Source organism: Engraulis encrasicolus, chromosome 8 (genome assembly GCF_034702125.1).
Source record: "Engraulis encrasicolus isolate BLACKSEA-1 chromosome 8, IST_EnEncr_1.0, whole genome shotgun sequence".
Classification (NCBI taxonomy): domain Eukaryota; kingdom Metazoa; phylum Chordata; class Actinopteri; order Clupeiformes; family Engraulidae; genus Engraulis; species Engraulis encrasicolus.
Genome location: NC_085864.1, coordinates 44,872,873 through 44,886,682, shown reverse-complemented (window position 1 = coordinate 44,886,682; position 13,810 = coordinate 44,872,873). Strand labels below are relative to the sequence as shown.

The following is a 13,810-nucleotide window of genomic DNA, read 5'->3' as shown; positions in this document are numbered from 1 at the left end:
GACTGGTGAAAGTGACTATTGACAGACAGGGTGGATGAGCCCATAGCTGGATCTGTGAGGGAAAAGTTTGCAACTTTCAAGAAGACAATGGTATTTATGCAGTATTCTGCTGGCATTTGAGTAGAACTCAGGAACTCATCTGAGTGTGCACATTACCGATCTAGCCATGGGCTCATTGATCTGGTCCATTAACAGTCACTTTCACAAGTTCATAAAACCATTGACAAAATTGTCTAAAGACCTTTCTCGACCCAGTTTTGACTTACGTTTCTTGTTGAGTGGTCTTCAGGTTTCAACCTGTTTTACCTTGGTCATGTCTCTGAGTGCTGAATACAATGTTCTTCTGGACACTCGATGTAGGTTTCAGTTCTGGAATATAACAGCACTGCAGGGTAATAATTTTGTGGTAGTTTGACCTTCAATTCTTCTCAATCTGGCAGTTACTTTGTGAGCACAATGCATGTGACACTGATGGCTTCGTAACGGTGCATTAGATGGATATGACCAATATCTGGGTAATTTCAAGACAGCCACATTCCTCTGGAAGACTTCAAAATTGTTTATAGACTTTTCAGAGTTTGTTATATCTCTTTTGTGGCCTATTTTCCCAGAGGAAAACAAAGTTGCCTAATAATTATGCACACCTGATATAGGGTATTGGGCTCCTTAGATCACGCCATCTCTTAATATACAAATATGCATGACCTGGAATGCTTAAATCCAATAGGTGTTCATGTCCATAGAGGTTGGTGGCGGAAAATATGCATATAATGGACAATATGGCCAAAAAACATCTTTGCCTAATAATTCTGCACACAGTGTATTTCTATACCAGTGACACATGAGGGACACATGCAAGCAAATTTGGTTGAGTGAAGCAAAATTTACCATTCAGTCCTATGAGGCAAGCAAACTGGGGGCGACAAGTGCCCTGACAAGTTGAATATTATGCAAATGAAGAGCGAATATCGCCTGTGTGGTGGCCAATCGAACAACAGTATATAGGTTTCAATCAATTTCTTTCGCTGGTATGACCTATTGACCGCTGAGTTGTCAGAATACTCTTCACTCTCTTTGGTCATTTCGCTTCGCTTTTAGCACCTAACACCAGACACCAAAAAAAGTCAGTCACAATCTGCTGTGGATTGGAAGAGAAGTTTTTTTGAATCACTGTTTGTGTTGTGTTCCTCTTGTATGGTGTGTAGTACATTGATGACCATGCGGTGTGGGAGACGAATGGTGCTGGCTTCCACCATAGCCACCAGCACGGCTTTGGACTTCTCAACGCCTGGAGACTCGTCAATGCTGCCAAGGTACACACAACACACACATGCAGGCACGCACGCACGCGCACACACACACACACACACACACACACACACACACCAGGGATGGAAATAAGCACCCGTCCACCTGCCAATGACGGGTAAATTTCAGTGGTGACTGGTACATTTTTCAACCCAGATTTTGAAATCTACCTGCCAACGTGACTGGTGGGGAAAAAAATTAAGTTCCACCCCTGACACACACACACACACACACACACACACACAGCTGCCTGTCCCTATGTACTTTGCTGTTGTTTTTTGGTGTCCATTATATGTCTTCAATGTTTGGGATGTGCCTAAACAAATTCCGATCATCTGTGTTGGACATGGCAATAGCGTTCCTTTTCCTGTGCTTGAATAGTTTGGTCTTGGGCTGTCTTGATATGGATTCTGAATTATTTTTGTCTGTGTGTCTGTGTTTTTTGTGTACGTATGATTTGTTTGCTTGTGTCTGTGCGTGTGTGTGTGCGTGCGTGCGTGCGTGCGTATGTGTGTCTGTATGATGGCAGGTGTGGGTTTCTGTTCCTTATCTGGTGTCTTACCAAAGCCCGGTGCTGAAGGTGGAGAGGACGATCCAGCGCTACCCAGAGCGCCTCTTGCTCAGCTGGAATGGTAAGTCATGTGACATGCATTCAAAAGTGTGTGTGAGACCCCACGCCTGCTCTAACGGCTGGGCCCTGGACTGCTACACCGCCAACCCGAGTTTGATTCCAGCCCAGGTCATTTGCCGGACCTTCCCCCGGCTCTCTCTCCTCGCTCATTTCCTGACCCTCTCTCACCATTCTGTCGTCAATAAAGGCAAAATAAACTATGTAAATATCTTTTAAAAAGTTTATGTGTGAACAATAGGGATTTGTACAGGAGCACGGTGCCCATGGGTCAGCTGCAGGGTCATCAGTCGGGAACCACCATTCACTAACGTTTCGCCCCTTTAATCCCGAAACGTTACATGGTGGCGGGGCAGTGACAGGGACGTCTCCCTGTCACCCCCTGCAGCTGATGGGTGTTTTCCCCTGCGGCTGTTGTCTGGGGTTAGGTGTTCTTACGCCACGTTTTGTCCTTCCTCCTGAGCCAGAGCCAAAAGCTTGCCTTTTCAGCCTCCTCTGTCAGGGCCTTTGTCACCTTCCTGAGCCTTCCTCCGGTGAGTCCCACGTCCCTCAGGAGGCATGTGGTTGACAAACCTATGAAGCCTCGACAACTGACCTCTACTGGATAGATGGTGGTCATCCAACCAGCCTCCCGGCACTCAGCAGCCAGCTCTGAGTACTTGGCCCTCTTACGTTCAAAGGCAGCCTCAATTCCCTCCTCCATAGGCACTGTTAGTTCGATGAGGAACAAAAAAAAGAGTGTGTAAACATCACTCTGATGTCTTTCGATGTCTCTCGTCTTTCGTAGATGCATGCCCTCAAGAATATAAGCCTTGATGAAGTATCAAACTCTAAGTCTCCTGAGTTCCATCTGTGGTACAAAATTACTCACACCTCACCCAAACTCCCCAGGTGTTGGGCAAAAAAAAGAACATCAAAGAATGTTCTGTAGTGTAGCACACTGTTCTGAAACCCATACCGTATGCATGTTAGTTTACATTGCCCCACAGGGACACAAATTCGAATCTGGCCTGGGTCGTTTCCCAACCCTACAGTACCCCATCTCTCTCTGCCCACCCTTTCCCGTCTGCTTTTCGTTGTCCTTTCAAAATAAAGGCATAAAAGCCCAAAAACAAGTCTCAAAATAAGAATGTAATGTCAGTCCGCTACTCTGCTTTAGCAGCCGTTTTCATTCATTTCAAATAAATAACATTTAGACGCTGTTAACCTTCCTCGGTTATACAAAACTCGGGGTAGGATTAAAATGACGCTAGACATGTGAGTTAAAGCAGTGTTGCAACCGCGTTTAATATTTTATAAGAAGTTATACAACACTTGTGTGTATCTTAGACTCTCAGCCCTCGGACATCGAAATAGCGTAATGCGTAAGATAATTTATGTAGAAGGTGAAGCCATAGTTCCCGTAAACATTTTCTAATGTTCTGTTTCAGGTAGAAATAGCACCACATGCCTTTAGGTGTCACTTTTTGACTTATCATTTGCTGGGTCAAGACACTGCACAGCACGTGTTTAGATTTTTAAACCCTCTTCACATAGCTTAGTGGCTGTTTCCACGTAGCTGGATATTTTTATATGTGGATATTTTTTTCTCCTGGTTGCATTGGTTTTGCATTGGTTTTGGCTTTCCGTTTCCACGTAGCAGATATTTAAAATCCAGGTATAAAAAGCAGGAGAAAAAAATATCCTATTGAGGGAGCTGAAATGCATTTGTTACAATGGAGGATTTATTTTTATCCACATGGTGCGTTTACACCTAAACAGGAGATAAAAAATACCCTGCTAAAACAATATCCTGCTACGTGGAAACAGCACCTTAGTCACCACTGCTCTCAGCAGTCAGCACAGGAGTTTCCATATGATTAATGACGACTTGCATTAGAAATAGTACAAATAATAGTGTATTTGCATGTAGAATTTGAGTAAGTTGTAAGCGTACCAGTGGAACTTCAGAATGTCGGATACAAGCAAGACTATACTCAGTAACGTGTGTGTCTGTGACTGTGTGTTTGTGTGTGTCTGTCAAGTAGGTTTTATTGTCAATTTCTTTACATGCACTGGTCATACAAAGAATTTGTCTGTGTGTCTGTGACTGTGTGTTTGTGTGTGAGAGAGAGAGAAGTGACTGTTAATGCATGTGCATGTGCACTTCTATGTATATACTGTCAGTGTGTGTGTGTGTGTCTGCGTTTGTATGTGTGTGGTACACAAGCTCTCGTGATGATGTAAAGGCATGCATAGCTTTCAGTATACGGGGGCCTGGCCGCCACCGATGGCCACGTATTAATGTCAAGGCACGTCAACCGTCCAGGACTCCTGATGAAAACACAGCGAGTAGCCTGTGTAGTGTTTACCTTAGAGGGAATGCTGTGTGGAGACGAGGCAAGATGGGCCCTGGCCCTTTCAGGACAGACAGACCTAACGGCCACTTCATATGGCCCCAGAGACAGGGCCCAATCTGTCTCCTGTGTGTGTGTGGTACTGACATTAGGAACGACTGCTCCCGGCGTGTGTGTGGTACTGACATTAGGAACGACTGCTCTTGTCTGCTCTTCTGTGTCTGTGTCTGTGTGCGTGTGCGTGTGCGTGTGCGTGTGCATGCATGCGTGCACGCGTATGTGTGTGTGAGCTTGTGTCCGTGCATGTGAGACCGACATGGAGTGTGTGTGTTTGCTTGAGAGTGACGGTCTGTATGTCACTTGTGTGCAAGCGTCTGCGCTTGTTTAGATGTGCAGTGTGAGTGACTGACATATGGAAGGACCAAGGACTGCTCTGAATGGAAACCAGAGGGATGGGGAATGTGTGTGTGTGTGTGTGTGTGTGTGTGTGTGTGTGTGTGTGTGTGCGTGTGTGTGCGTGGTGTTTAGGTCAAAAGATTACAGAGTAGAGTTCTCCTGTAAAGATCACCGAGATGCAGCGAGCTGACGTCAGTGTTTAGCTGAAGAAGACTGCTTAAAAGTCAAGTGGGACTGGATGAGACTTCTGGCACTAGAGAGAGAAGGGGGGAGAGAAGGGGGGGTAGAAATAAATGGAGAGAGGGAATATGGAGAGAGATGTGAATAGAAGGGACCATAGAAATGGGGGAGAGAGCTTGAGAGAGGGAGAGAGAGAGAGAGAGAGAGATGGAGGGAGAGAGAGAGAGAGATGGAGGGAGAGAGAGAAAGAAAGAGAGAGAGAAAGAGATGGAGAGAGAGAAAGAGATGGAGAGAGAGAGAGAGAGAGAGATGGAGAAAGAGAGAACGACTGAACGAGGGAGGCTCCCAAAAGACAATCAGTGGTCTGTCCTTATTAGGCAATGTTCTCCCACCATGTGTCACCGTGAGCACGGCAAAGTGAAGACATCCTTACATTCCGCCTTTTTCTACTTTTTAAACTTTGAACTTTTTTAACCTTCAGGTTTTGATTTTGTTTGAACTTCACCTCTCACACATCTCACTGACTCATTATCCATCTCTCTCTCTCTCTCTCTCTCTCTCTCTCTCTGGGCTGAACAATACACTTTTTCTCTCTCTCCATCAATTATATGGTCTTTTCTTACCCCTGTGCCCACCGCTATCTGTCTAAACTCTGTCTGTCAAAGGTGGATCTGCTTTTGATGGCTTCATCTATTTTCCCCCTTTCTTTCCTTTCTGTATTCTCTTCCTTCCACTTTTCTCTCATTCTCTCTCTCTCTCTCTCTCTCTCTCTCTCTCTCCTCTCTCTCCTCCTCTCTTCCATCCCTCCCCTCTGTGCTGTTGTAAAGGTCATCCTGCTCATTACAGCAGACCAGAGTAACATGCCATTCCTTCTTTCCTCCCCTCTTTCTCCCATTCCTCCCCCTCTCTCTCCTTCCTCCCCCCTCTCTTTCTCCTCTCTATACCTCTCTCTATTTCTCTCCCTACTGTTTTTTTCTCTCTCTCTCCTTGTCCATCTAATCACTTATCTCTCTCTCTCTCTCTCTCTCTCTCTCTCTCTCTCTCTCTCTCTCTCTCTCTCTCTCTCTCTCTCTCTCTCTCTCTCTCTCTCTCTCTCTCTCTCTCTCGCCCCTGTGTCCTGTGTTGAGGCCTCTTGCGTTCCGTGTTTGTGTTCCATTATTCGTGACTGAGTCCAGGGCTCACCGCAATGTTTCCCCCATCCTCTCTCCTGTGTTGAGGATCAGATATCAAGTGTGTGTGTGTGTGTGTGTGTGTGTGTGTGTGTGTGTGTGTGTGTGTGTGTGTGTGTGTGTGTGTGTGTGTGTGTGTGTGTGTGTGTGTGTGTGTGTGTGTGTCTGTGTCTGTGTCTCTGTGTCTCTGTGGATGTGTGTGTGTCTGTGGCTGTGTGTGTGTGTCTGTGTGTGTCTGTGTCTGTGGACGTGTGTGTAAGACTAGTGGCTGAGTATCTTTTTGGCCGTATAGACAGTTGTGCATGGAAAGGGGTTGCGTGAGGACACACAGCATGCACATGTTTCTAGTGAACCTAGCAAGCAAAAGAATCATCCATCACTGAACATCTACAGTATGTCAGTGTGTCCCACAGACCAAGTGGTATTGTGTGGTGCTATGGGCAAAAATAAACCCATTGGGCCAGTGCAAGAAGTAGGTGTACTGTGTACTCCCATTGATATGTACAGTACTCTATGTGTACAGCTGTTGATCAACTTGTGGTGCTAGGTTTTTATTCTGTGGTGCTGCGCCACAGAATGGTCTATGTATGGGTTCCCAACCTTTTCCAACTTGGGGCCCACTCGAAATTGTCACAAATGTTCGGGGCCCACCTCTGACCCGATTACGACTAAAACTCACATAAATCAGCAGCAACACACACCAACATGTGATTATAATTTTTAGAATATTATTTCGAGGCCCACTTGGTATACCTTCAGGGGCCACCAGTGGGCCCCGGCCCATAGCTTCACTGATGTATGGAAAATCCTGAGTCTTCATAGTTCCAACATAACCAGTCATACATACAGTATGGCCACACAAGCCAATAAAATACTGACCCTTTTATCCAAGTCTTTTATCCAATGAGTCAGACTCATGGATGGCATGCAATTAAAATGAATTGTCTGTAATGTTTCACAGTCATGTACAGCCAACCGTGTGGCTGCCAATATGATTCCCTTGCGTATTGATTTGTCATTATTAGAGCATGCTCTTCCCATGTGAACTCTTGTTTGGGAAGCACATATCTTTCTCTCGCATTCTCCATGCAGTAGCAGCAGCAGCACAGACAGTCTCTGAGATAAGGCAGCATGGTATTCGGGAGAAAAAACACAGCCGGCAGCACAGTGAAAAGTCCAGTTTGGGTCCAGAGCAGAGTCAAGGACAAGAAGGGTGATGATCACACAGCGAACAAGCAGCCAAGGCTCGCTCAGTCAGATGTTGAAGTATTTATATGTTTTGGCTAGGACAGTGTGTGCGTGCGTGTGCGTGCGTCTGCGTGCGTGCGTGCGTGCGTGCGTGCGTGCGTGCGTGTGTGTGCACTTGCGGGCGTGCATGTGTCTGGATGTGCTTGCGGCACGCCTGTGTGTTTGTGTGAATGTGTGTGTAATTGAGCAGAGAATCCCTTTGGTCATGTTTCTGAACCTGACGTGTGTGTTTGTCTGTGTGTGTGTGTGTGTGTGTGTCTGTGTGCGTGCGTGCATATCCATGACGTGTGTGCATGTTTGAGACTGAAAGGAAAAGAACATGATTCTTACCAGACTTGGCTTGTGTCAAGGCAGGATACAATGTGAATTTGTGAATGTTTGAATTTCTTGGAGTATTACTTTTTGATTATTAAATGGTATGGTTTAGTCCATCGGGCTATTGGTTTACTCGTGCGAAAATCTGCTGCAATTTTTGGTGTGGGTGAATGTGGTCAGCTTTGACATCTTATCCTTTTTCCATATAACTGAAATGCAATATTATAGCTGTAGTCATGTATGTAGCCTCTACCTGCATTTCTGTCTATCACTCTTTACCATCTATTGTAGTTTTTTTCTGACATGATGTATTTTTTTCCACCTTTTTATACTTTTCTTTCTTTCTTTCTGGCTTTCTTTCTGGCTTTCTTTCTTTCTTCCTTCCTTCCTTTCTTTCTTTCTTTCTTTCTTTCTTTCTTTCTTTCTTTCTTTCTTTCTTTCTTTCTTTCTTTCTTTCTTTCTTTCTTTCTTTCTGTCTTTCTTTCTCACAGTCTCATTCTTTCTCACACTCTCTGCTGCTTTCTCTTTTAGCCTTTATCTCTGTTTCAATTCTTTTTCTCCTCCTCTGTCTCTAACAGTCTATTAGTCTTTCTATGGCTGCCTCCTGGCTCCTTCTTTTTCTTATCCTCTTTCTAGACTCTTCCAAGTCTGTTTTCAGTCCATTTCTCTCCCTCTCTTTCTCTCTCTCCTTCTGTTTATTTCACTCCATTAACCCCTTGCTCCCCTTCTCTCCATTTCACACTCTTTTCTCACCCTTTCTCACTCTTTCTCTGTTTTCCTCCTGTCTCTCTCACTCCTTCACTGCCCCCCCCTCTCTCTTTCTCTTTCTCCCCCTTCTCTCCCCCTCTCTCTCTTGAGGGAGTCTTCTTCCCTACATGGCAATGGAGTGAGTGTGTGTGTGAACGCATTAGTAAACACTGGCCGAGGAAATGCCAGGGAATTACACTGTACACTGCTGGAGGAATTCAGATGAGAGAGAGAGGGAGAGAGAGAAAGAGGGAGAGAGAAAGAGGGAGAGAAAGAGAAAGATGTCCAGGTTTGTGGAGAACATTCTCAACCTCGCTGTTGCATGTTAACACTCAGGTGCATCAATGTTTATATGTGTGTTCTTGTGTACAAACATAGAGCACCATTAATGTGTTTCAGGTTTGGCGAGTGTTGCTTCACCACCCCTTTAAAAGGGGATGTTTGAGTTTGTAGTAGGTCTGTATGTATCTGGTAGGCCTGTAATTGTGTAAATCATTATCATGTATACTTTGAAAGTGAGCACTTGAACATACAAAACACCTGACTGATGACATGATCAGACACGTTTTAGCAAAACTTAGTAAATAGCAATAAAGTTTCACCCAGATCAGAGCATGTAAGCATCAACATAATCCTGCAACTTTGAACAACTTCTAACATGAGAGGAATAAGGAAATGAATCTGCAAGCCGCAACAGTGAACATGGAAGTTTCCATAGCAACAGAAATAACAGACCTAGCAGACGGTCAGAGGCACAAACAGTTTGTTTTTACAAGTAGAAATGTGCCTCCATCTTTGCCCTTTTAGCGTTTTTGCTAATTGCAGCGCCCACTATGGACCAAATCTCACCAACTTTGTTGTGCTTTGGCCCTGCCGTGGCCTAACGGTAGTTTGCTGGGTTACTACGCCGGCGACCCGGATTCGATTCCGGCCTGGGTCAATCTCTGATCCTTCCCTGTCTCTCTCCCCACTCATTTCCTGTCTCTCCTCCACTGTCCTGTGAAAAATAAAGGCAAAAAAGCCCTAAACAAGAAAGAAAAACTTGTGCTTCCTTTGGAGGCGGTGCTGGTCATGTATACCAAGTTGGTTCCAATCTGTCAATGAGCTGCTGAGATACCGTATGCGCTCACATCCTGTTTGGAGACATGTTTCATTAACTGTCACGGCTGAACCCTTCCAGGTGTATTTGCAGCTTGGTCTTTCTTGTGATGAGAACCTACATGCTTACATGAATGTATTTCATGTCTTTTCGTTGCCTCTTTTCGCAGATGGGTCCGCTGGCGGGCCCAGTCACTCTGTGCTGAAAAGACTCAACTACATCATATTCTTACTCCTATCAACATTCCTATGACATTTCAGAGAGCCTTACGTAACAGATTAAGACTTGATCATTAACATTTTTGGTGACAATTACGTAGCTTATAACTCTGTGTAAAGTTAAATAACATTTTCACAGGGATGCAAGAAACAATTTGGGTGCAAACTGTGGTATTGTATTAGCCTGATAAACCAGCCTAAATTTGAGACCGGAGTAATTTAGTCTGGCCCCGATGAACAATACCTCCGATGCAGGGACGGATCATGACTCCATGGGCCCCTGGGCTAGACAACAAGAAAGGCCCCCCTCCAGATTTTAGAGACCCTATATTGTTGGGCATTCAGGTGTTTTCCCCCTGAAAATATGTGAAAATAGAGTTGTTAAAAGTGTGATTTTACGCAACATGATAATGGAAATTTAGAGGATTGGGCTTCAGGGCCCTCTGGACTCTTGGGCCCCTGGGCCTGGGCTCGGTAGGCCCTTGCAGTAATCCATCCTTGCTCCGATGAACGCTACCTCCGATGAACGCTACCTCCTGGTTAACCAGGCTAGTATTGTATAATGAACCATGTTGTGGTCCGTCTTCCCCATCCTCACAGTGACCGCAGCTGATCTGAAGCACTCGGGCATGAAGACGTTGGAGCACGTGTCTGTCACCCTGACGCTGGCCCACCAGCGACGCGGCACCGTGGAGATGGTGCTCTTCTGCCCCAGTGGGATGTCCTCCCTCATCGGAGCGCGCAGAGCCCTCGACTCGTGAGTACCTGTCATCAGCTTTTGTGTGTGTACATACCCATAGCCCCGTCCACTGTGTGTGCGTGTGCGTGTGTGTGTGCGTGGGCGTTTTTTTTTAAATATATATATATATTTTTTTTTTGGGCTTTTATGCCTTTATTTGATAGGACAGTCTGAGATGGTGACAGGAAGCAAGTGGGACAGAGAGACGGGGTGGTTATCGGGAAATGACCCCGGCCGGACTCGAACCGTGGTCCCCGTGGGCATGCAAGCCCAATGTGGGGGGCTTAGCGTGTTGCGCCACAGCGCCCCTATGGGTGGGTGTTTTTGAGTGTATACTATGCAGGTGTCTGTTTGAGTGTGTATGCGTGTGTGTGTGTGTGTGCCTGTGTGTGGGTGGGTAGAAGTGATTTGATAACCCCTGCTATGAGGGAGTGACCATTACTAGGGTTGTGGGTGCACTCTGACTGACATGCCAACGAGCCTGGCTCCTTAATGTAGCAGTCAGAGCCCCAGTTTGGTACCCCAGGAAGCCCGGGTTCGAGTTCCAGCGAAACAACTCTACTCCCCTCAGCTACAGCTTCCTTGTATAAAGTCCTACAGGCTGTTTAGATGTCCATTCTGTAGGCCAGAGTTTCTCAAAGTGGGGCGCAAGCCCCCCTAGGGGGGCGCAGAGGCATCACGGGGGGCGTGTGACATCTGTTTGTTTTTTTCCCCAAGAAAATTATTTTCTGTCTTGCCAATAAGCCAATACGTTTAAAGCCCTCTTCAATAATTATACTATTACTTTGTAGTTGTCATAAATTTGAATAGTAATTCATAGGCGGGAGAGGGGTGGTGGCTCGGATGCATCCAGACCCTTTGAGGGGGGGGGGTGATGGAAAAAGTGTGAGAGCCACTGCTGTAGGCCCTCCTGTGGCTCTAACGGTAGAGTACTGGGCTGCTACAGTACACCGGCGACCAGAGTTCGATTCCGGCACGGGTCTGTTGCCGACCCTTCCCCGTCTCTCTCTCTCTCTCTCTACTCATTTCTTGTCTGTCTGCACTGTCCTATCTCAAAAAAATAAAATAAAGGCAAAAGCTAAGATGTCTATTCTGTTCTCGTTTGGTCAAAAATAACCTCACTGGTCATGGCCCTCTGAAGTGTTTGGACTTGAGGTTTTACGGAACACATAATGGGCTCTGACCAAGCCGCACTTCAGCAGCTCATGAAGCACAGAGTCTTGAACAGAGTGTACTTTTAAAAATCCCTGCGTCCCTGATAATAGCTCATAATTGTACACTGTCCTGAGTAAACCTAAATAAACTGAAATCTAAGCTGAATTAAATTGAAAACTTCAAACTACGGTGCCCTTTTAAAGTCAATGGGTTCTTGAAATGAATGTGAGTCTTGAGTACATTGTCCTTTTAAATTAGTGGACTTTTATAATGGCACATAATTACACACTTTTCTGACTAAATAAACTGAAACCGTGTGTTCTCTAACGTCAGTCAGTGTGTCCATGAAAACTTTGCATACTTTTTAAAGAGCCGGAATAGTCATTGCTGGAACAAGCTGGCTTGTCCGCTCAACAGCTCTGTTTCTCTGCGATACAGAGACTGTGATGTAATCTTGTTTATATTAAAACATTTGCTGGAACTGAGGCGGGATTGAGGTCCCAGACATCCTGTGTCAGGGACTGCAGCAATAACAACAGCTTGTATGAACCACAAGACGTAGTATTGTGTTTCGCGTGTCAAACAAATCCCAAACAGACTGACCCCGAAGTAGTGGCTGCTGCTAAGTTTGTTTAAAAAATTGTTCGCCGGGGGGGGGGAAAGTGTCCTCCTGGGTTTAAGTACTTCACCAGCGAGTATTTTGTCTGGTCAGAGTAAGAGTTTAAATGGGCCAGTGAATAGAAGGGATGTGTGATGGAGTGATCACTAGACAGAAGGGCAGCCTCTGACTGCCATACCAATTAGCCTAGCTTTTAACCCATTGATGCTGGATGTTGCATTGCGCAACATTGGCCCTGGCGCCTGGAGTTGCATTACGCAACATTCAGGCTCATGAGATTTGAGACAACTTTAATACAATTTTTCGTTTGTCTGAGATGAATGAACACATTCCAATGAAAGATGAGGGTCTTGGCATTTAAATGCAACTTATAGCATGTTTTACGTGCTTCAGAGGCTGAGATATTTAGGTTTTTATAGGCTGAGGGCAGCTTTTCTTAAAAAGGGCTCAGGCATTCAGCACCCTTTTTCACAGGTGCCTTAGGCGTCAATGGGTTAAGCATTGCTTAGACTGCAGTTACATGCAGGTAGTATTACAGTTTCAAACTGAATTTTGTCAGTATTCGGTTTAAAAAAAGAAGAAAAGATTCAGGAATATTCTACATGTGAGGAAAAGTGTCGTGATATCAGAATACCCCCGGAACTTAACGTGCACAAATGGAATACTGCTAATATTCCGTTTGAAACAGGAATATTCCCTGCATGTAATTGTGCTAGCTAGGGGAATGTGCACGTGTGGTGCCCCAGAGAAGAAAGAAAGACAGACCTGGGTTCAAAAAAGGAAAAAAAGACCATGGGTAGAGGTCTAGGTGCAGCAGTGATTCTCAAACTGTTGGCAAGGGCCCACTGGTTGGCTCAGAAGGTATTCCAAGCAGGCCTTGAAATCATTTTCTTGAAAAAAGAAAAATCAGATTTTTGTGTGTGTTGTTGCTGTTGATTTATCTGAGATTTATTGTTAATTGTGTCAGAGGTAGGCCCCAATTATTTTGTGAAAATGTGTGGAAAAAGTTGGCTTCAAGTTGGAAACGGTTGTGAACCCTAGCAGTGCAGTATTAGTGTCGTAGTTCAGTTGTGACTTGTCTTTTCCACCCACAGTGACCGCTCTGGCTACGTGGACTGGACCTTCTCTACAGTGCGCTGCTGGGGAGAGATGGCTGAAGGCCAATACACTCTGCAGATCAGCGACCACAGTACGGCCAGCTTCAGTAAATACACACTCACACACACACTCACACTCACACACACACACACACACACACACACACACGCACGCACGCACGCACGCACGCAGGCACACACACACACAGAGCCATCACTCTCTGTGCCTGAATTTCACTTTGCATTGAATTAAATGACACTAATTCTTACTCTCTTTCTGAGTTTGTCGATGAGTTGAACTTGAATAATGCTACAAAGTGGTCCTCCATGTCCTGATGTTTTGTTACTTTGTAAATCCCAGGAGATTCCCTCGTCGGGCTTGGTACCCTGGATAACTGGAAGCTGACGCTCTACGGCTCCTCCATGTCTTTTGAGGAGGTGGCGGAAAGACAGAGGTGAGGAGAACATCTGGATCCTATACGACAAAGCTGGTTCAGGATAAGTTAAGGTTAAGTGAAGAGGTAAATCATCTAATACAGGAGCTTTTCTTAAGAAA

The 13,810-nt window shown here is 45.4% G+C and overlaps 1 protein-coding gene across 1 annotated transcript in view; it reads left to right on the top strand.

Moving 5' to 3' along the window:
* LOC134454666 (proprotein convertase subtilisin/kexin type 7-like) overlaps positions 1 to 13,810 on the top strand; it is a 61,594-nt gene that overhangs the window by 43,362 nt on the left and 4,422 nt on the right. The window contains exons 10-14 of the mRNA XM_063205823.1: positions 1,206 to 1,313; positions 1,838 to 1,940; positions 10,245 to 10,401; positions 13,252 to 13,346; positions 13,616 to 13,709. Of these exons, the coding sequence (XP_063061893.1) occupies positions 1,206 to 1,313; positions 1,838 to 1,940; positions 10,245 to 10,401; positions 13,252 to 13,346; positions 13,616 to 13,709 (557 nt within the window). The remainder of the gene's footprint in view (positions 1 to 1,205; positions 1,314 to 1,837; positions 1,941 to 10,244; positions 10,402 to 13,251; positions 13,347 to 13,615; positions 13,710 to 13,810) is intronic.